The 23,343-nt window shown below is 37.4% G+C and overlaps 1 protein-coding gene across 7 annotated transcripts in view; it reads right to left on the bottom strand.

The window, feature by feature from the left end:
• Nucleotides 1-2,522: 2,522 nt before the first annotated feature.
• AMPD3 (adenosine monophosphate deaminase 3) overlaps nucleotides 2,523-23,343 on the bottom strand; it is a 39,957-nt gene continuing 19,136 nt past the window's right edge. For 5 of the 7 annotated variants that reach the window (XM_030483978.1, XM_030483976.1, XM_030483979.1 and 2 more), the window contains exons 7-15: nucleotides 21,120-21,314; nucleotides 20,743-20,874; nucleotides 19,696-19,859; nucleotides 18,393-18,519; nucleotides 17,443-17,606; nucleotides 15,423-15,543; nucleotides 13,291-13,464; nucleotides 12,086-12,196; nucleotides 2,523-11,142 (exon numbers count right to left, since the gene is read on the bottom strand). In XM_030483978.1, the coding sequence (XP_030339838.1) occupies nucleotides 10,966-11,142; nucleotides 12,086-12,196; nucleotides 13,291-13,464; nucleotides 15,423-15,543; nucleotides 17,443-17,606; nucleotides 18,393-18,519; nucleotides 19,696-19,859; nucleotides 20,743-20,874; nucleotides 21,120-21,314 (1,365 nt within the window). In that variant the 3' untranslated portion in view covers nucleotides 2,523-10,965. Of the gene's footprint in view, nucleotides 11,143-12,085; nucleotides 13,071-13,290; nucleotides 13,465-15,422; nucleotides 15,544-17,442; nucleotides 17,607-18,392; nucleotides 18,520-19,695; nucleotides 19,860-20,742; nucleotides 20,875-21,119; nucleotides 21,315-23,343 lie in introns of those variants that run through there. The other 2 variants (XM_030483982.1, XM_030483981.1) reach the window with 2 other exon arrangements.

Genomic DNA, 23,343 nt, shown 5'->3' with positions numbered 1-23,343 from the left:
TACATATTAAGGATATTCATTATTTTATAGTATGTACTGGTTATCTGACATGTTTCCGTTTGGTCTGACCGATTCCTTAGTTCCCATACAATCCATGTCTGAAGATACTTACAAGATAGTGATACGTATGATACATAACAAGCTTGAGTAAAATCAGACTGTAGCAGAAGGAAGAAAGGATTTCAGAATTTGTAAACACCTTATGAAGAATTTCCTTTTGGAAAAGAAATGTGAAAGTGCTTTTCAGCATTTGTTATGTAATTTCTTACCTCTATTCTTGTAAAATTATATTCTTGCTTGAAAACTAGAGAAGACAGGGTATATGCTGATGCCAGCATGTTACGCTTCACAAAACCTCATTAAAAGCTTCTTTTTAAGGCAAAAATCAGTAGTTTGTAAGAGTATGCAAATATGAAGGGAAGTTGGACTGTCTTATTGTTTATTTTGGAAATAACTATACCAAAGGTATTTTTTTCCCCATATATTATGCTTTCTCTTGAAATCACATACAATTTACTCATTTAAATATATTTCCCAAGAAAAGATTTCCTCTCAATAGCAATGCCTTCAAATTTATGTGTAACATGTATCTTACAATATTATTTTCAGCTTCATAGTAAACTGAACAGCTTTTCAGCTTCTGCATCAGTCTGATGCACTGGTTGTTGGAAAACTGAAAAGAAAATTGCTTTATGGAAGAGCATAGCTCTTCTCTGTCTATGGAGAAGACCTACAAGGATTAGGCAGGTGTTCTGGCAATCTAACATTAGGTGATACAGATATTTTCATGTAAAGGCTTTTTTTGACTAGTTAATGATTATGATTTTACATTTAAGTCACATAATTTGTGCGTAAAAATTTGTTCTGTGGCCTTTTCAAAGGCTTGTCAAGGAAGTTACTCTTAAAACACCATCCTCCCACAAGAAAAAAAGGTAGTAAAAATTGCTGGATCTCAGAGTGTAACTTGTCATCTCTCTTTTCAGGGAAAATATTTGAACATCTATCAGCAATACAGGGCTTAGGTTAGCAACCTGGTGGAGAGTGGATTATTCTACTTTGGCTAGTGAATCAGCTAATGAATCTTAACGAAGTTGCAGTTACACCATTCTTTTTTTAGTACTCAATTTTTAAGGTTCATCTCTTCTTGATCTAGGCAGACAACAGAGGCTTCCAGCTCAGAAGCATAATTATTTGGGACCCCTGAGTTAGTCACTGAAGGAGATGGCACTCTAAGGGATCAACTAAACTTCAGTGGGCTGAATGACCCGGGAAAAGGGTTCCTTTTTGTCTTTATATAGGAAGCTTATGGGGACTGGTTTCTGAAGGACCTCAGCTGAATATCTAAAGATGAGAAGAATTAACTTAGATTAATTTAGATTTCTGTTTAAACTTTCTGGACAGGTAGCTAGATGCATTCTGTTTAACCTGAGCAAACTTGATTATGAGTAATACGGCTCCAAATTTATCACTTAAAGAATGGAGGTACATTCAGAATTGTTGGCCAGTCTTCCTCACCAAAAAAAAAGTTTTCAAACAAAAAAATACATATAGGTGGTCTAGTCCAGCTAACCTGGTCATTCTTAAAGTTTCCATTGGGTTGTGTTGGTTTTGTCTGGGGGCTCTTTTGGCTTTTTGGGGCCAGGAAGAGACCGTCAATGAAAAATACTCATTTCTCTGGCTTTCTAACAGGAGTGATCGCCACAGAAGCTGTCCTGTCTGCCGTCGGCAAGTGGCTGGAGCAAGTGATTCTTGGGTGGTCTCAGATGCACCTACTGAAGACGATATCGCTACTTACATACTTAACATGGTAGATGAGGTTGGCCAGCCTCACAGACCCTGACACTGGCCACAAGCTGATAATAGCAGAAGCACTTGAAGCTTTCGTTTTCACAAACATCTGTTTTTACCTCTCGTTGCTGTTCTTCCACAGTCTGTCTCTTGCTTCACTTCTTGGCTGCTGTGCATCTACGCTGTTCTTTTAAAACAGAGGGTATATGAGCCACTCTATGTGTGGGCAGTCTTAAGTATTAATCTGTACTTTCAGTAAATTCTTTGATCATTAACAGAGTTTCTTTTAACAACAACTTTTGATATTAACAGTTTGACTACTAGATGAAGCAATTTATAACAGCACAACTACAACTGCTAACTGCTGTTTGAACATCACAGTGTATTGCTACAGAAGATGAACCATGTCAGATGGCTTGACCTCACAGTTCTTATCCTTAAAAGCACTCACTTTTAGTTTCATGACAAATGTGAATAAAGATGATGAGTTAGCACTAGTGATTATTAATTTGAAATTTTACTTCTGTACCTCAAAGATGTCCCACTGCCTGTTCTTTAGTAGCCAGCTATTGCTGCTTTTAGAGTTTACAGATACTGATATCAATCTGATCTGTTAGGAGTTGTAGTAGTATTTTAAATCCATTTTGGAGAGTGTAGGCAGCTCTGTAAATGTACTTGTGCACTTCTCTTTATTCTTCTACCAAGATTATCTCCTAGGATATTTGTTTAAATATAATGTTTAGCATAGTATTATTAGCTTGGAAACACAGTTTCATACACAATCCTAAAAAAAGTAAATCAGTTCCTCTATAGTTTTTGATAAAGAACAGCCAAAATTAGTTTTAAACATCAGGCATATCTAAAGAGAATGCCATTATTTGAATTAGTGGTTAAGGTCTAGTTTAGTCGGATGCTGTGGTTTTATCTGCTGCTTTTGAGTTTTTGAAGGGATGAAATCAGTTATAAGCTGATCTAAGTAAGGTTGCTGTGCTTTATATCTACAAGTGCAATATGCTTTTATGTAGCAGAGAAGAAACTTCTTTAATAATGTTGCTTGCAGTGAGATGTGCATGTGCAACTTGGGAAAAGGGACATCACAACTGGAGTGCAACAGTATTTCTGTGTCTAACAGAACAAAATCTTTAAAGTGCTGAGTTTAGACAGTCTAAAATAAATTGTTAGTATTCAGGAAACCCATCTGCAGCCTTTTGTGCATAAATAGTGCTATGGAAATCAACTGCTATTGTAGAGAACGAAATGATTTATTTTTTTTTAATATACATATATTAACAAATACTAGTCTCTTGAGGCAATTGAGTGAGAAATACTCAAGTGTAGCATTCGAGGGAATATCAGCATAAATTTTGCTTACTGTAAGACTGCATTTTTAATTACCATACTTGTTAAAATTTGATGACGCCATAAGGCTGGGGCCTTTTATCACAGACAGGTTCTGAACTAAAAGGCATGTACACATGTGGATATGCACATTTGGGTTGTTTTTCCATAGTTGGCTACAAAATAATTTAATTACATTGGGGGCAAGATCTTGGTAATTTGTCTATTATACTTTATTTGTTAAGGAATGTGTGTTGCATATGGTACCCATTTGAGCTTGGCTTATGGCACAGTTGTCAAATTGATCATTAAGACAGATAAGCAACGGACTCTTGTATGTATCATGTAAAAGCCAGTAGGGCTTAGTGTGTAAATCTGTATTATTGAAAAAATATGTTTATGAATGTATATAGCTTAGAACTAATTTTTTTTCCTTTGTTAATCCTTTGATATCATGAGGTGTTCTTAAGAAAATGTGCGGACTGTTTGGTTGCATATAGACAACAACTAAAAATTGTTAATGGTCAGGGATTTTCCACTAAAATATTTGCAAATACTCCTAATCACATACTGGTTTGGTTTCTTTTTGCTTTTTGAGCTTGCATTAGTCCATGTTCAGAACTTTAAAATAACCTTTGAATTTTTTAAACTTTTTGTATCACTGGAACAGAAAGAGCATCTAAATTAAAGCTTCAAGCTAACTTTACTTTTCAAGTATTTCAAGAATTATACTTCTGAACTGAGATTTTATAAGTTGACTTTCTGCTGAGAACTTACATGAACTTCTTAAAATGTAATTTTGTAATGATGCAAACAGGTTGTTAATTGCAGCATAGTAACACTTGCAATTACAATATACTCTAGGGCAAAAATTATTTAAATAGTGAAAAAATAAACTTTGTATTCTGTACAGCTTTTTTTAATTAAGTTGCTGTAATTCATACTACTGTGATATAGGTACTGTAATGTGTGCCTTGTAAAATATATGTACTGTATGTAACATGGGATTCAGTCTTAACACTGAAAAACTAGTAATTTGATACTGGTTGGTATTGCTTAGTCTGAAGTGCTACATTTAGCAAACAGTTTTGGAAATGGTAAAGGAATGACATTGGCCCAGATATGGCAATGGGCTCCAGAAACTAGTCCTTGAAATGTTAATTACTACGAATAGCTGTTGGTGGGGGCATTAGAACAAACTAAACTTTCTTGTGTTAAGTGATTTCTTACCGTTGTAATGTGAAATTGTAATTTAAACATTTTAGATTGTATTAATAGCTAGGGACATTCCAGTATATTAAACTTTGTGTATGAATGGTGCAAGTTACTTTGGAAGAAATGTTCTTTTAAGCTTAAGGAATCTCTTGGCTTTAATACCACAAAAGTCTGAATAGTGACTATTAATCTAAATACAATTCCATTGTACAGGTGCTGTGGTTAAAAAGATGCCGTTGTGAGTCAGATGTCTCTTAAACGTTGCAGTGTCGTACTAACAAGGTAGCTTAAATGCAGATCTGCAGAAAAGACCCACTCTGATTCTCCAATTTTTCTTTTGTCAAAACAAATAGGAACATTATGCAGGGATGGGAAAAGTTAAACAAAGAGCTCTACTTTAAAGGACAGTAGTGAGGAGTGGGTTTCTTTTGGGAAAGGATTTTTTCTTTTTTTCCTCAGAGAAGTGTGATTCACTTTTTCCCCAAGTTATTCCAGCATGTTTCTCAGAGTATTTTAAACCTTAAGGATGCTAAGGTTTGGAATATTCTCAGATTTTACCTGGTTTTAAATAATAACTGAAGTATATAATTACTATAACTGTTTCCTTTGTCTAGTTACTTGGTTTATCTGTTTGGATCCTTCGAAGCCAAGTGAAAAATGGGAGAGGAATTCATTATAACAGATGAGCAAATTAAAATTGGAAGCCTTACCAGTTGACAGAGACACCAGGAGGTAGGTGTACTTGAGGAATTGACAAATGTTGGTATTTACTAGGTTTCAAGTTTAGACACCTTACTAATATAATGTGCATGTTTCTTTTTTTAGTGGGAAATGGCATATTTAACTGGCATATCTTTCCTTTGAAGAGAATTCTGTCTGTAATTATAAAGGTTTTCTAATCCATACTAATGCCAGTTTTGGAAACACAAGGCAGCCAGTGAGATCTCTGTGCTATAGGTTTGAACTGAGCTGTCAAATATGCCCCCCCCCCCCCGCAGCTGTATGTGCCAAATGCATTATTTTTAGACGGAACATCTTGGCCATGGTTCTCTGTGCTTTGTGTCCTGCTGAATCCTGGAACAGTAGCCTTCTTGGAAAGCCTTAAAGATGCTGGGTGTAAATGGGAGTTGTACGTTAACCTGTCTGGCCTTAATTCTTAATACTGCATACACATAATTCTTTAGTTTTGTATCCACTAAATACACGTGCTCTAATATCACTAATATTACAGTAATTAATTCTTTTTCTGTTGTTAAACCATTCTTGAAGATAACTTACCATAATGTTTTATCCTCACCTGTTTTAAGTGGGTGAATAGACTTCTGCTTTCTTAGAAGTGTGTCTTAAAAATCAGTAATTTCAAAACTGGGTTTTTTTAATTGTCGTGTCTTCAGATGTTTGGTTTTAAGGTTCTAGAATTTATCATGGGCAACATACTGTAAAGATTAAACACTCTTTTCCTGTTGCTATGCATAGCTGAAATTAACTTGAGTGAGACAGTAGGGTTTTTTTCCAGTAGCTGTGGTGTAGGATCACTAGATAATGGGTTTTGCTGTGAACTAGTCATGTTCCAAGGAATGTTATGTCTGAGGGATCTAATGACACATTCTACTTTTGTATCTGAGCTGTCGCAATGTCAGTTAGCATGTGATTGCTTACCTCAATAACCTAACTATCAAGGTTAAAATACTGAATAGGAGGCATAGGTTTTGTAGGCCTGAAATTTAAAAACAAACAAACAAAAAGCCGACAGTTTTGAGAACTTGGATGGAACTTTTCCCAGTGCATATCTATCTGGTGGGTTGAATACCATCCAACAGGTAATTAAATGAGCCCTCTTCTTTGGTTCAAAGTGCTATTTGAAAATACAAGGTGGTGGTATGAATTAAGCTTAAATTAGTCAGAAGCCTGCCCTTCTGGAATTTGATTGTATGTATGTGGAACAAAATAGGGGTTTGATACAACAATCTATGCTTCCATGCTAATGTGGTTCCAACCCACTTTAATAGACCTTCCAAAAAACATTTTTCATGTGAGATGGTACATACATGCTAGTCATGGTTAATGATTAATGAGTTAGCAGTGTTCCTGTTTCACTATTATATATACACTTTTCTCTGTGCTGCTTAACATTGATATTTAGTGCTTTGAGGTATAGGTAGGAAATACACATTCTTCATTTACAGATGAATCTGTACTCCCATGCTTCATGAGTGCTGCTTGTGTACAAAAATGAAGGGTTTCTGTACAGAAAGAGACACATTGCCATCTAAAATTGTTATTACATCTTCTACTGAAGAAAATAACTTGTGTTAAACTTTTTTTTCCTCAAAAGTCATCTTGACTGTAGCAGAATGTCCATATTGATACTATTTCAATTTGTCACTTGTTGGCTCTTAGTTGTGTTTTGTCAGATAAAGCAGTCCTGTGTACTGCTTAAACTGTTTCAGCTGTGACTGTCAGAACTGTTCTGCTGCTACCAAATTCAGGTGGTTTGATTCTTGTTAAGAGCAAGGTGAGGCTCCAGGATCAGGAAGAGGTGCCACAGCCACATGCCCTATCCTGATGCCCAGTTGGAATGAGCACGGAACCAGGGCACCAAGAGACAGTGGGGCAGCCCTACACTATAGTTTCACTTCAGGACTTTATGCCAAGTCTTCTACTGGCACAAATCAGAACAGTTGTTTTTTTATAACATTGAATTGCTTTAAGTCAGCTGAGCTTTTAGCTCCTCCTCCTAAATATTGCTTATTATCTTCTCTATCTATCTTCACTAGGGTTTTGTTGTTGGTTGTGGGGTTTTGGGTTTGGTTTTTTTTTCCAGTTTTCATGCTGTGGTAGTCCTTAATTTTGGTTTGGTCTTCTGTACTGCTAAGAGGATTAGTTCTGCCTAAATGCAGAGATTTGCAGCAGCTACAATTTTATTGAGAGGTATACACAGACAAAAAACATACCGTATTATTTTATAATTTATTTATTAGTGTAATGTTTAATGCTTCCACAAAAGGCAAAAGATAAACATGACTTAACCCAGGCACAGAAAGAAAAAGCAGTTTTTACAGATATCCCTCCCCCCACCCACCTTTTTCAGACTTAGATTTTAATTAGGCAAATAGAACAGAAAGGTTTAGTGACAAGTAAAGAAAAAAATTATAGGAGAAGATAAGGTGGCTCTGATGTGAGAAAAAAACTTGTATAACCCAGCAGCACAGCAAATGCCTGAAGTTTGCTAAAGGAATATAACAGAAGAGCATCGCTAGAAACTGTTCGGATAGATATGTTGTAAACATCAAATAACCATAATGAACCATTTTAGATGAAAGTATAGAATGCTCTAAGCTAACATTTAAGGAAGTCTTGAATAATGTTTGAACCTTAACACCAATCAGATGATGAGAAGATAGGATATTCTCCCATTCTGAAGCAACACCCACCCCAGTCACCACCTACAATGATGTTCTTCCAAGTCCCTTTCTGTTTGAGTAAAACGCAAGCTGTGATGTAACCAGGTTTGGTCTCAACACTGTGGCGGCAGGGGGAATCAGCAACTGCCCTGTCTTGCATTTGGGTAAACGTTTACGACAGTAATTCACACTGGATCTGCCCTTCATTACAAACATATCCTCAGACTGCAAGGTTATTTTGAACAGCCATACATCAGAAGAGAAGTGCAACTTGGAAAAAAAAAAAAGGCAGCTGAATTTTAAAAACTGAACTTGAGAATCAGTAACTTTTGCCTAATTAAAAGATGACCAAAAGAAGTGTAGTTATGGAAGCTTGAAAGGATGTCAGGTTTCTTTCCCTAAATGCAGCACTATTAGCTCAACTTATCCTGAAAAGCAGCACACATGGAAGCCCAGAAAGCAGTGTATGTGTTCATGGCCATTTGTGTGTTATTGTTATTATTGTCAAAATCCTAATTACTGTCCATTAACTATATTCAAATCCAGTTTGGGTTTTTTTCTTTAATAAGAGCTACAGACATATTAGAACTTGTTGAGTTTGAGGTAAGGAAAGATGAAAAGGTATTAAACATACACAAATTTGGTATAATATTAAGAAAACTAAGTAAGAGATCTAAGTGACAACGAAAGCAACACTAGTAGCAGTCTTAAGGCGAAACAACCTAAGTACAATAATGTTTGTCAGATAAAAATACTTACAGTTCAGATTCTTCAAGCATGTTGCTTATTTCACCTGGACAGAGATGCTTTTCTCAGGTAATGTTATGTTGATAACAACTGATTAGTAAGTTGTACTAATGAAAACAAGGCGTCTGCATTTTATGTAGCTAAAATACTTGAACCACTGTTTGTCCTAACCACACTTTGTCCTAAGAAAATTACATTCACCAATCCTGATAATGCATTATGAATGCATATTAGCATATGAACTAATATGCTTCTGAATGCGTATTAGCACATGAACTTATGCTTCACTGCTAAGAACAGTGAAGCCAATAGGTGGTGTTGACTTAAGAACTTTGGACCATTGCATTATTGTACAGTTGAACAGTGTAGCACAGTTTCGCTGTAGCACAGTTTTTTAGCTGCACAAGGAGTACAAAGTCTGGCAGCAGTTGAACACTGCAGACATTAGGCTAGGTTGCTGAAGAGCTGAAGTCTCCCACCACCTGTCAATATGCCACCATATTTTAGATTAACAATGTCTGCAATCACTGCAGTCCCAATGCATGACACACTGTAATAATGACTGGATGGCCAGAACTCTCTTCCTGTGCCTTGGTCTCCCTTGGAGCAGGCTTACTTTCAGGCTGCTTCCTAAAGATCTTTAGGTTTAGTCTCTCTTGTGGGGCTCTTACAGGGCTGCACAGCTATAGGAGGTGATAGGGAATTCCTCCTTCCCTTACTTTGGTGCCATTTCCCTGCAATCACCATTCAGGGCAGCAGGTACATTTGAAAAGTGTCCTTGTAGGTATTGCTTTGAAGTGCCACAGCCTGAAGGGAGAGCGTATGTCTTCAATGCTTATATACATTTACGCCATTTATGAATCAATTGCTACTGGTCATGTCACCACTGCTACTTCTGGCTGCATTTACAAGGGAAAATGAGACCTGATCAGCTCTTGAAAGGAAGGATGTAGATGCCCAAACCCTGGAGGAAGGGCCTGGCCTAAGAAATAAAAGTGGCACAAGTAGTCTGATGTAAAACATACAGGGTTCTAGGTTTAGTGAGGCTTGATGGGTTAGTATTCATTATTTGTCTTTTTTGTGCATGAATTTTCAATTACTCTCCAAAGCTGCCTAACCTCCCTCTGTATTATATGAGATCCCAAAGGCTCTAACCGTAGGCTTGTTATCCTAGCTTAGGGACTCTCGGTCTCAAGAAGTGTAATGTTGGACTTAAAGGCATCAGCATCCTCTGCTGCCCCTAGCCTCAAGTCTTTTTGGGTGTGAAACTACATGCAGCTTCCACAGTACATATAGATGCTATCATCATGTTATAATCTTTACTCTTTTCTGAATGTCTAGTACTGTGTCTTAAGAAGGATGAACAAATAGAAAAAAGAGTGAAAGTGATAAATATTCCAGTAGCTGTATTTTACTAGCCACTCCATCATAAATAAAAAGTTTAACATGATTTGAAATGCCCTCTTTCAAGTGGGCTAGCTTCTGTACAAATAGACAGTTTGACTTCTCATTCAACTCTAACTGACTAAAATACGAACTAATGCAAATGTGTAAAAAAGATGTCAGAAGTAGGACCAGAACCCACGTCTGGAGTTTCTACCACTGATTCATAAGAACACTTCCTTTGTTCAAGTAAAAAATTTCTCTTTACATGCAACCAAAATTATCTGCATAAATTTCTGAGTAATTTGAACTGGCATATCCACATATTCCCATTACAAAGCAATAAAAAAGTGTTCTCACCTTTCAAGGCAAAGTTTTCATGATATAATTAGACTTATTATTACAATGTACAATAGTGATGATTTTGACACCATGTTTTCTACTTACTAGATTAAAAAGCATTAATCTGCTGTTCTTCACAGACATCCTACATGACAACAGGACGTAATTAGTCATTAAACAAGACTACCTGATTTTGGTTTTTCTTGTTTTCCAGTCTAACTGCTGAAACATTAAGATAAAAACTGTGTCAGAACACCTTCCAGAACGAAAGGCTAGCCTCAAAATTATGCACCCCATACAAACTGCTAATGATAAAGGGTTAAACTTACAAGTGCTAAATGCCATGACTGATGCTGAGAATAGCAGGACAAAACCAGGTGCATGTGTACTGTTCCACATCTGCAGAATCCTAAGGTGCATATCACAGATGCGCTACGAATATTCTCTGTTGTTTTCCAAGCTACAATATAGTGTACAGTTAAGACAGCATGAAACAAATATTACATGAATCTGAGTTTGCATTTAGTATTTACAGCCATCTTACAAAGCCTAATGTTGAAAAAAACTGAAGTTTTTGCAATGAGAATAATGCATTAAAAAATAATGGCAAACACTGTTTACCTTCCATAGATAATCTTTTCTTTCTGTACTGTTCAGTTATGTCTTGACAGCATCAAAGACGATTCAATGTTAATTAGCAGTTTATCCTACTTAGGAGTGATATGTTCTGGTTTCTTTGAGTTTGTAATTACTTTGTCAGAGTAGAAATCTCTTCTGTTCTCATAGCATCAGACAGGAAACTAAGTTCATTGCACAGTGTCTCGTACCTGAAGGCCATCCGGATCTGTGCTACATTTGTTTTTCGAATGTCATTTCCTTCAGGCCCTTCTTTACAGTAATTCGCCCCTAAGAATTTCTGTTTTTCCTGTGAGTGGGATTAAACATAAAAAGGAAGAAGTCAGTTCAACTGATTTGATTTATTGTCTAACTGAGTATTTGTTAGCTGAATGACTCCAGTGAAAGTGAAAAGAGTACCTTCAACTAGCTGGCCACTGAACTTTGCCTCAGAGTCTTAACCAATTCTGGATATTTTAAGGCCAAAGTTACATATATAATTACTCAGCAATGCATTCAGTCTCGCTTGCTAAAACCCTCTGTGCTAGTGTTTGGTCTTTACTACTCCACTTTTCATGTCAGAGGTCAAAAAGAGGCTTAGATTTCTTTTGTTAGTTAAATATTGCACAGGAGGAAAATTTGTAGTTGTCACTAAAAAATATTGGAAGAAACAGCAGAATATAGTCATAAAGCCCGTTCACATACCACCTCCTTGGAGGCAATGTTTTAAAAAATGACACAGAAGTGAGAGAAAAGATGCTCTAAAGTAAGTCCTAGAGAAAACCATGGATGTATAGAATTTTCAAGCCAAAAGGGAATTTAATCTAATCTGACTGGCTGCCTAAACCAGAATATTTTCTGTAGTACTCCCTTCTTAGCAAACACATCTTGATTTTGACAGACAGTTTGTTTTTACTCAATGCAAGACATGATGTATGAAATTGCTGGCAGAGGCATATCACCCAAATAATTAAAGGTTTGGGACTGGAGGCAGAACTGAGTCTAAACAGGCACCTGGTCTCTGCATGTTTTGGGAATTCCAAAACAAAGCTAATGAGGAAAAAATGTAATGGTAATACTTGTTAAAATGTAAGACTGCATAGCAGATACTTTGTGAACATTTCTGGAAAAGAGAATAGGGATGTATGCAAATACATCACAGAAGCACCTACTAGTCAATTTTCAGACTACTGACTTCTCAGTTCCTACTTGCCCTGATACTCACAAAAAGGGATTTTTTCAGCCATAATTACCTTATCTGACAATCCACTCTGTAGTACGCTGTTTCTTGCTATTTCACACAAGTCACAGGTACTTAGTTTCCACACCTGGGCTGCAATAGCATATTCTTCCATGAGAGCTTCCTGTATCACCAAAATATGTTTAATATTAAGTTAGATGTAAATAGGATGTATATGGAGATATGTACTCATTATTAAAGAAATTCATATATGCTCTTTAGATAGCTGTGAAAAATTAGAGGGTTTAAGATTTTAACATCACAGTTACTAATAAAAAGCATTGTTTATTTCACATTTCCCAAGGACAACTGTTAAGTAATAGGCACGGGGTATCCAGTTATCTTAGGCTAAGAAATTGTAGCCTGCAGTCAGGATCCTTAGAGGCATTTCAAATGAGATCCCAGGGTATATAAACACCTTGGAGGATCTAGTCTCATAACTCTTTAACAAATATCTACATAGACAGATAGCCGGCCAATTTCTCACTTCTGACCTTCCACACAAGGAGGTTGGGTGTGACTAGTGGGCTGTCACAGCTTAGGGTCTTCCACACTATGTGTAACTTGGCTCGTGCTGCGTTACATCCATGCAAAAGCCCCCACAGAAGCTCTCTTGTCTTTTCTAGCAGAGACATGTCATGGGCCAGAAGCCTGGGTGAGGCACACCAGAGCTCAGCTTGTCCTCACAAGTCAAGACAATTGAGCAATGTACAGGCCACTCTAAAGCACAACATGACTCAAGTCAGTGCCAACCACAAAACAGGGGCATCAGAACCAATGACCAGGCAGTTCTGTCCTGCCAGGCCACCCAAAGGCAAGAATCTGTTCACTGAGCAAACAGCTGTCATCTTCAGAGGTTCCACATTGTGTTTTTGTAATGTACTTCCCCAGATTTATTAGTAAGGAAACTGGACTTTCCTGGCACTCTAGAGGATTGTTTATGAAGGCTCAAACCTCCCTTCAGCCTCATCCTTCATTCTATACTTCAACAGCCAACACTGGAGAGGCAAGAGTACAAAAGAAACATAATTAGGAAATCAGACATTTCCCTCTGAAACCTAACAGTGAGTAGACTGAGAATGAGGAAGGATAATGAATGAAGTGACTAAAAGACATGAAACTTGATATCCTAAGCAACGATATAAAATAGCTTTCAGGTCATTCTGGGTCTATGTGGTACTGTTGCCAAATTCAAAGACAAGTGCTTCTTGTTCTTACCTTTGTATAATGAAACTGCATAGGATCATCCGTGGAGAGAGAGACATGAAGTCCCTTATGTAGAAATTCCCGTAGTGGATTTTTTGAGTACTCCAGGAATAGGCTGTTGTTACTAAGTGGGGACATAGCAATGGGTATTTGTGCAAGATAATAAAGATACTGGAGGACAGGACTCTGCAAAACAAAACACAATCAGCATTTAATGGTACTAAGGGCTAATGAAAAAAAGGAAGGATTTCCCTTGGATAAAACAGAAACTGCGTTATGGAGGGAGGAATAAGACCCAGAAAATTTGGTTGACACTAAACTCTGACTTATTTAGAAAGCATTTTAAAGTCTGAATTTTAGATGTTACTGATTTTTATAAAAATAATCTACATTCTTCAACATATATGTCATCCTTTTAAAAATACTGTGACTAATATTACTGTAGATTAATAAGTGTATACGACTATGCAGGGCACTGCATTTAATACTAACTGCATACCTTCTCCCAAAACCTGAAAGTCACAGGAAACAGATACGTAAGAACTGCTAAGCAGTTTATTTTTTCAAAACTGCAGTCCAATAGGTAAATTTTAGGTGCAGAAAAGGTTTAAATTTATCATACGTGATGTGTGGCTGTTGCACATAATATAAATCATTTGTAGTCACCTCATCTTTATTGCTATTTTTTACTTAACCAACCTGTGAACCTAGTAAGTGCCATTATTATTATCATTGTCATTATTTATTGTTATCATCATCTGCTATGCCAGGTTATCACACCAGGCTAAGCAGAAGAGAGTGAAGAGAAGAATGCTTTGGTCACATACAGCCTTGGTACTATTCTGTCTGGTTCTAATTTTAGGAATTACTGGTTCTGAGCATAACGTCAGATATTATTTTAGGCAAGATTTTTCTTTTTTCTTGGATATGTCAAAAGAGAATTTTACAGCATAAACCAGAAAACCCAATTTAGAAGAGAATGCTTTCCAAAAAATTACAATAAACTCAGTGCAAGTCTGCCACCCACTGACCAATTATTTTAATTACAGGACAGTGGCCTGGAGATGACTTGTGTGATGGTTTTCATTAACTGATACACCAGGAATGATAACGTTTGTCCTGTCACAAGCAGCAAGCTGTAAATAAAACATTACTGTGCTATACAGCTACGTTAAATTTCTTGATCAAGTGATCCCAGTTACTCTAGATGTAAATAATCATAACCTTAATGAATTTCTGAATGAACCCTGAAGTACAGGGATGCCACTCAGGGAAAATGACCTTTGTCCCTCTGCAGAAGGAACTAGAGCTTTCCTTAAGGAAGTAGCAACAAGTCTAGGCATTTTTTTTCCACGTAATTTGCTCTGCTTGCAGCTGCTGTCAAGTCCTTGACATATCTGAACAGTTGATCTTCTCTGTAAAGACATAGCTTTAAAATACTCACTTCGGAAAAGCTTGGTTTTGTAGCTGAAACAGAAAATTCAGCTGAGCTTATTTATTTCATAGAATCACACAATGGTTTAGGTTGGAAGGGACCTTTAAAGATCATCTAGTTCCAACCATCTGCCACAGGCAGGGACACCTTCCACTAGACCAGGTTGCTCAAAGCCCTGTCCAGCCTGGCCTTGAACACTGCCAAGGATGGGGCAGCCACAGCTTCTCTGGACAACCTGTTCCAGTGTCTCACTCACCCTCACACTGAAGAGCTTCCTCCTAACATCTAGTCTAAATTTACTCTCTTTCAGTTTAAAGCCATTACCCCTTGTTCTGTCACTACATTCCCTTGTAAAATGTCCCTTTCCAGATTTCTTGTTGGCCTCTTTAGGCACTGGAAGGCTGCTCGAAGGTCTCCCCTGAACCTCCTCATCTCCAAGCTGAACAAGTCCAACCCTCTCAGCATGTCTTCATAGGAGTGCTGCAACCCTCTCATCATCTCCTCAGGACTTGCTCCAGCAGGTCCACGTCCTTCTTATGCTGGGGGTCCCAGAGCTGAACACTCCAGGTGGGATTTCTGATCAGAGTGAAGAGTTACTTGTACCTTGCTAAGAAAATTGATTTTGGGGCTGCCCAGATAAAATCAATTTGGTGACTGCTGTTTGAACAAGTAACTGATGTCTAAGCAGATAGCAATTAGTTTAGGTTACCTTCTTCAATAGCAATCCATGAGAAATGTTGTCTGCTGTCAGAAAGGCTGATACAAGGTGTGTGATAGACCCAGCTTCTCCACAGTGCGGTCGAAACAGAAAAGTACACATGCCTCTTTCCCTAAGGAGATTAAAAGCAAGTTCCACTAACAAATTTGCACTGTTAATGCACTGTTTTTCATCTATTTTGCATATAATTATCATTAATTTGGGAATTAAAAGAAGTTACACATTCTCATACAGTTTGATGTGACATCTAATCAGGCTGCTGTTGAAAGGGGCAGGTCCCTACACCCAAGCCCCTGCCATTACCTAACATATTTGTGTCTTCCGTCTTTCCTTCCCCAGTTACATCTCATTTAGCAATTGTTTAATACTGGGTGATCAGTTATCAAACTGTTTTCAGCTGCGGGAACTAGGGGATGGAAAGCTAAATGAACTGATGCAACCTATGGCTGCGTAACTCCTAGATTCAAAATGAGGGAAGCAGTGGCAGCACATTGCCAAGAGTTAGCCAACACTACGTAGTGCAGTGACAACCTGCCATCTCACCATGGTAAGTGTAGCATAAAGCCACAGCCTCAGTTGCACAGGAGTGTTAGGTGTTATACTAGACTTCACACTATAAATTCTAGAACTATTTTATTTTTATTATCTGTATTAAAAATTATGCTGGGTTTTAGGTTATAATGGACCCTATTATTCAGTGCAGACAACTAAGTATTTAGAGATTTAGATATGTTCAAAGCAAAGAATTTCAACAAGGACCACTAAAGTAATGAGGAATTTCTAGGATGGAAGTTTAGTCACATTTCTCCTGAAAATGTATGCAAGGATGTAATCCACCCTTGCTGAATTTGCTAATGCTACCAAAAGTATAAAACAGTCTTGTAGGGGTCTAGCTGTGGTGCCTCAAATAGTAAGTTTAACAGGGTGAACAGTTTTACTGACTCATTGTGTCATTGCTGACGAATTGTGTCATTATCTCACCTAGCTGTACAGAATATTTAATTATTACCTAGGGAGATTTTCAAACAGTAGTTGAAATGATTTTGAGGTAAAAAAAGAGATGTGTGATGAAAGGGATGACTTGGATATCACCTGCTGTCCTGTGTCCTTTCCATTCGATGTTTTTATTATGAGTTTTGATTCTATTGGGTGGTCAAGAAAGAAATGCTTGAGGTAACAGTGGGAGAGAAGAAATAACATTTTAAATGTTAACTTGAATAAGACCTGTGAAAATGACAAGTCTGTGCACCTCCTAGAAGAAAATCTCAAAGTATTTTATAAATAATAATGAACCAAATCCTTGCAAGGTAAGTGATGACACTGTAATATCAGTGGATACCCCACTGTGCCTCAATTTGAGTCAGTTGTGCAGATCACTCAGTGAGTCAGCCACAAAGTCGGGAACATAACCTGATGTTGAATTTCAGGCTTTATTGAGCCTGATGCCAAAATCTGCTTTTATAGTCATGATCTCACATTCAGTATCATACCTCTCTGCATTACTTGCCTAGACATTGGTCTCAAAGGTACTAAAACTGAATGAGTCAACAAGCATGCTAAAGTAAGTTAGCTAGATATACAGTCTAATTGCAGTTTAAATGCAGTTTAATTATGTCCTCCTTTGTCTATCTTTGGTAACAGCAGCAGCCCTAAAACCAGTATTTCACAACATAAATTTGTACCTCTTAAATTACCAGAAGATAGCAACCTACCAACAGGTACAGTATATTTGGAAATCCACTATGAATCCAAGCAAAGGTCAATAAGTCAGTTTTGTGTCAAACCAGTATATTAGCCGATGCCTTTACAATTTCTGAATATTGCATCTGAATTCATTTTGCAGTTAACATTTTCAAAATAACTTGTGTGCTCCTTTTGGACTCTTAAAAATAATTCAAGATAACCTTTGCTTCAACAGATATATGATCTAGATAGACACTGACTTAGACTGAGACTAAGATTATTGATTTTGCTTTCTGGAATCTCGTAAAAGAGAAAAGCGACTACTTACCTTCTAAGGTTGTTTAGCAACATGATGTTCACATACATATAATACAAATAATAGCTATACGGGGGATTCTTCTCACTGGTCCAGAGGTCAGGGTTAAGGCTTTTGTCAGAGAACATATGGCCACTATGTTTGGACTCATCATCAACACTGTCAAAGCCAGTCACCTGGTGGGAGAAGAGACTGACGGAAACCAGTGTTTTCAAGAAGCAAATGTCAATGTTACTTTTGCTTCACGACTTGCTTGTACAAAGCATCTTCATTTCCCTCCTTACGCTAGCAGTCCTGCCCTCCTAACACTCTCTGCAGGCAGCAGGAGTTATGTGTTTTCTTGATGGCAGTTTTACACACACACACACTTTTTTTTTTTTGAGACAAACAGGAGGCCCAGGTGCACAAACGCCTGTAAGATTCCATCAGATCCAGATTAGAATCCTTTAAACTCGTCTGCTTTGTTATCTGAAAAGCAGCTGAAGGCCAGAGGCTCCCAGGAAACCTGAGAGTTCTGAACTGAGGCATACTTGGAAATGTCTCTTTTAACCACATCCCAGCAGCTACATCCCCACTTCTGAGTCCCATCAGGATCTACACAATGCTTCCTCTCAGTTGCCTCCTTTTTGAAGGCCAGTCCCAGAGGCAAGCTCATGGTGCACATCCTGGATTACTATGTTCTCTCAGCACAAAAGCATGCAAATGGCTTTTGGTCATAGCGAGCATTACGGAGAGGACAAATAAAGAGCTGATGAGCTGTTTCAGGGAAATAAATGGCAACTATTTAACAACAGGACCCTACCCAGGCTTTTTTTAAATTGCATGTGAGAGCTTTAAAACAGTAATACAAGTAATCTGTGGAGGAGGAAGATCTTAGTGTCTGCAAACAGCTGTGGACAAACAAAATTTATGAGTAGGAGAGGATCCGTTTCACGTGAGACAGAAAATCCAAACATACTTACATATTTGAGGAAAAGGTGCAATTCTTTGTGGTCTTTGGGATTGATTGTTGCTTCAAACAAAGGTACAAAGATGTTCTCCAACATCTTCCCAAAACTAGGCAGAATATTTTTTGACCTGAATATGTCACTGAAAAGGAATAAATACACAATTTTGACCATTCTTTAATTTGCTTTTATTTTTCCTCCACTTTCACATTTGTTGTTATTTGAGTTTATCCTACAGCTTCAGTTCTGCCAGGCTTAAGAAATTAAAAGTTTATGTCAGGGCAGGGCTTGTCTCTGTCCTCCATTTCCTTCACTTCCTGCCACTCTGCTTCATCCAGGCTCTGCTGGAGCTCCTGAGCACTCCAAAAATAGAGACAGTATGCAAGGGTAAATGCTCTCTCAAAAAGCGTGACCCTTTCCTTTACAGCAATCCAAGTACTAACAGGTGAGATAAGGCATTACCTCTCCTGAAAGATTGTGTTTTCCAAAGTTGTTAACTACTTCAAACAAAACTAGAATATTCTGCTTTAGTGAGCCTCTCAGAACAGAGGGACAGTACTTCAGTGTGTCATTAAGTGCATGACTTAATGAAGGTGTTGATTCTACTGTGTACATAAGAAATCGCTACATAAGAAATTAAAGGACAGAAACTTTCTCCCTAATGAGAAACACACTCTGGGGGATATATGCAACCGTGACAGCTCTTTCTCTACTCATATTCCAACTGTGCAATTTCCAAACATGAAGCGCAGCTTTAAGGCTGACAAAATTATCATGGGAGACTGTATTATAATACATGTATTAGAAACAAAGAACCATTTATTAAAGTCCCAAAGGATGCTTAAAACCTAAGAAAAACTGGTACTGATTTAAGCTTGTAAATCAGCAAGCAGGGTTGCATTTCCAAGTTTGCTGTCATTTAGTCACTGATCTTGAGGAAATTCGGTGATAACAGTTCTCGTTTATGGAATTCAAGAGGTGACTTATTTTCATCAATAATTGTGTTTTAACTTGCCTTTGAATGCAGCTTAATTTCACCCAGTTGTAGTTTTTGATTTTTAGTATCTTTAGACTTACAACTAAGTCACAGTAGTTTTGAATAGCTTTATAAAGAGTAGATTCAAACCCCATCTCCTGTCTTCCACCCCCAGACTGTCAGGAAAATTGCAGCAATGATCAAAAATAAATTTCCCAGGCTGTTACTTATAAATAGAACTACAGGAAAGCTCATAAACCATCTAAAAAATATCAGAAATTAAAACAAATCATTGGTATGATTTCAAACTATTAAAATTACCAAGAGCTCCTGATTACTTACTAGATTCTGGGAACCTGAATTATCCAGCGCATATTAGGGGAATAAACTTTATGCTTAATGAACCATTTTGCCAAGTTCAGCCATTCATCTGGAGACCGTCCATAAATGGATAAGCGGGGTTCTGTATACTGGTACTTACTTTCTTCTAGTTCACGGGCTACTTCCTATTAAGTAATAAATATATTTGCTTTAATATGGACACTGAAGATCATTTACAGCTAGTAATATATTTATCATTCTATTTTCCTCAGACCAGACGTAATTGTATTTTCACTCTTTAAAGATAAAAAGGAAATCTTTTGTCTATTAATCCATTATTTTATTTTAGGCATTGAAATATTCTGCTGGCAAGCTATCTCAGAATCATTTGAGTGTTACAAACTGTAACACCTAGATTTAGAGGACAATATTCTTGTGCAGTTATTGCTAATACCCTTGTAAGACATATGTTTAAAATTGGTAACTCAGAATGATACTACTTAAATTGTCGTAAATGACTACATAAAATATGCAGACCAATAGAGAATCTGACCCAAAATCCATGGTAGTAAGCAATTTTAAGGCTTTTTGATTTTAGACAAGCACTTCTGTATGTTTAAGAAAAGCTGACATCTAGTTCATGAAAACTACTAATTCTTTGGTTGTAAGAAATTAATTTGAAGCCTGTGCATACATGTGTAGATACAGTTTTATGCGGAGGCATTGCCGTAGCCCCTCCTTCCCTAGCAGCTATCACTAGCCTACTACATCTTCACAAAATATTAAGCCCATGAATTGACTTTTGGCTGCTCTCCATTAATTTGAAAGTGTACACAACACTGCTTTGAACTCACATGCAGGTTATGTGTATGAGTTTCTACCTCATAAAATGATTTAGAAAGCAGCAGTGGCTGACTTAGCAGAGGCCTTTCTCTGATGAACTGCCAGAGCAAGCCCAGTACTTGGAATCACTTAACCATAGTGTTAGCTCTAAATACAATTATAACATCACATACCTTTTACAAACCTTAATTTCTCTATAGCTGGAAAACCTTGAAACTTATTTACCTTGACCATACGAGCAAAATATTCACCACCAATGTAGTTCTCAGTTTTCAAATACAAGTCCCTCAGCTCACTGGCACCAACTGGATTGTACTTGGAATTGAATTTGTCAAATCTATGAAACGTTTGACGACCCTGGAGGACGAAAAAAACCCAAATAACCATGGATTTAAGTACACACAATAGTTTGTAAATTAAATTGCCTAGCAATAAAAGGCACATAAAAGAAAAAGCCTATGGTAACTTAAGTCAAACGTGCAAAGTAATGCATGAGTTCAAATTCTGATTTGGTAAGTTACCATGCAAAAACTGTAGAAACCAGAATTTCACACTTAAACTTAGCTTTTTTCTTGTTTACTTTGTCATTTTGATAGACTTACTGCATGGACATCTAAAGAGTCTACAGTGAGGTCATAAGGGTCCATGTGAAGGCTTTCAAAGACTTGCTTTAAAGTCATCTTCTTGCCTTTCTTCTCTGCAACAATCCTGTCGGGCTCCGTTTGATATGTGTGCTTAATAAACCTTAATAAGTGTTTCTGGTTCATGCAAGCAGCAGCATGGATATGAGTATCAACCTGAAATCAAAAAGTTATTCATGCTCATCATCCATATACATGAACTTAAATTAGCAAAGTATCTATGTCAGTGATAACGACGACTAAAGCCTTCTAAAATATTCTCCAAGTAACAAAAGAATTAGTGCCTAAGTATGTCAAAATGTTTCAGAACCCTGAGATTTTGGGTTTGGAGGAATTATTCAACAAGCAGAACTATAAATGAAACAGCCCTCAATTAACAGTTCCCTATTTAAATATTTTTAAACAAGGTACATTATAAGTGCCAATCACAGAACCTGGGTTCAGATTAAATTTTATACTTTCTTAAGTATTCCTTAGTATTCTTTACTTCATCCATAAAAGGACGATGCCTTCCTAGTTATAGACTGTTGTCATAACCACCCTCTCTGGCTGAAAGAACCTGGAGTTCTTAGCCATTTCCAAAAGCATAATTTTTTTTTTTTTTTTATTTCAACCACATAAAACAGCTGAGGTCTCTCGGACTGCAAAACGTACACGTGAGAAATTTTGTCACTATTTTTTCCAAGTTTAATACAGCGACTCATAATGCTGACAGATTTTTCAGTTTCTTCAGATCTCTTCACACACCAAGGGAAGTGCAAGCTTCACAGAAGGGCTGAGAGTACTCCTGCAGTGTTTGTTGAAGCCCCATTTTTAGGAAAAAAGAAGAAAAAAAAAAAGAGAAAAAAAGAAGAAAGAAAAAGAAGAAAGAAAAAAGAAGAAAGAAAGAAAAGAAAAAAGAAGAAAGAAAAAAGAAGAAAGAAAAAAGAAGAAAGAAAAAAGAAGAAAGAAAAAAGAAGAAAGAAAAAAGAAGAAAGAAAAAAGAAGAAAGAAAAAAGAAGAAAGAAAAAAGAAGAAAGAAAAAAGAAGAAAGAAAAAAGAAGAAAGAAAAAAGAAGAAAGAAAAAGAAGAAGAAAGAAGAAAGAAGAAAAAAAGGAAAGAAGAAAAAAAAGGAAAGAAGAAAGAAGAAAGAAGAAAGAAGAAAGAAGAAAGAAGAAAGAAAGAAGAAAGAAGAAAGAAGAAAAAAGGGAAGGGAAGGGAAGGGAAGGGAAGGGAAGGGAAGGGAAGGGAAGGGAAGGGAAGGGAAGGGAAGGGAAGGGAAGGGAAGGGAAGGGAAGGGAAGGGAAGGGAAGGGAAGGGAAGGGAAGGGAAGGGAAGGGAAGGGAAGGGAAGGGAAGGGAAGGAAGGAAAAAGACAAGAACCAAATTGTTTCCACAGGTATGCTTTGCTTTTGCTCAGAGCCTGAATATCTATTAGAGCAGCCTATATTAGAACACAATCCAAAGAAACAGCTGATGAGACTGGGGGCTTGTTTGTTGACTTAAGTTTTCCCTTCAGTATGTGTAATGCCTTAGGGCCACCAGGAGGTATGTAAAATGAATCCATTGCAGTTGCTTGCAGTCAAGGGTTTATTATCTTAACTACACTGAGAAGAAAACCAGGTATAGTCCCCAACTTCTTCTTGTTTGAAAAGGCAGATAATACTAATTGTAGTTCACAAGGACCAAGTACCTGAAAGGGAAGAAGAGGCCTTATCTAGGATAATGGCCTTAACGAACCTACCAGCACAGCAATACCCAATGCATGGAGCAGCAAAGCTGCTGCTCCAGGGTCCATTTGATATGAATTTCCTTGAGAAATTCTGACTGAACAATAAAACAGCCTAATGCATGTCCTAGGTAAAACAATGAAATTACCAACAAATTGCTATCAATTTAAAACCAAACCAAACCAAATCACTGTTCTGATTAGATTTCACAGTTGACACATAATGAGCACAATGGCCCTGGGGACAGGTTGTCAGACTCTGAAATTGCTTTCAACGCCAGACTGCCAAATCCTGGCAGATGCAGTTGCAGCTCACTCAGAAGCCGCAGTGCTGCATGCAGTCTGTCTGCTAAGCTTCCCATTTTCCTCCAGCCCAGGCTCTACCTGGACGTAGATGGCCATGAGCACAGGGATGTAGTCAGAAGCAATCGCTAACATTTACTAACATCTGCATTGTGTACCAACTGTCTGGTCCTGG

Source organism: Strigops habroptila, chromosome 4, assembly GCF_004027225.2.
Source record: "Strigops habroptila isolate Jane chromosome 4, bStrHab1.2.pri, whole genome shotgun sequence".
Lineage (NCBI taxonomy): Eukaryota > Metazoa > Chordata > Aves > Psittaciformes > Psittacidae > Strigops > Strigops habroptila.
The sequence above is the reverse complement of the archived record's forward strand: the minus strand, read 5'-3'. Positions and strand labels throughout refer to the sequence as shown.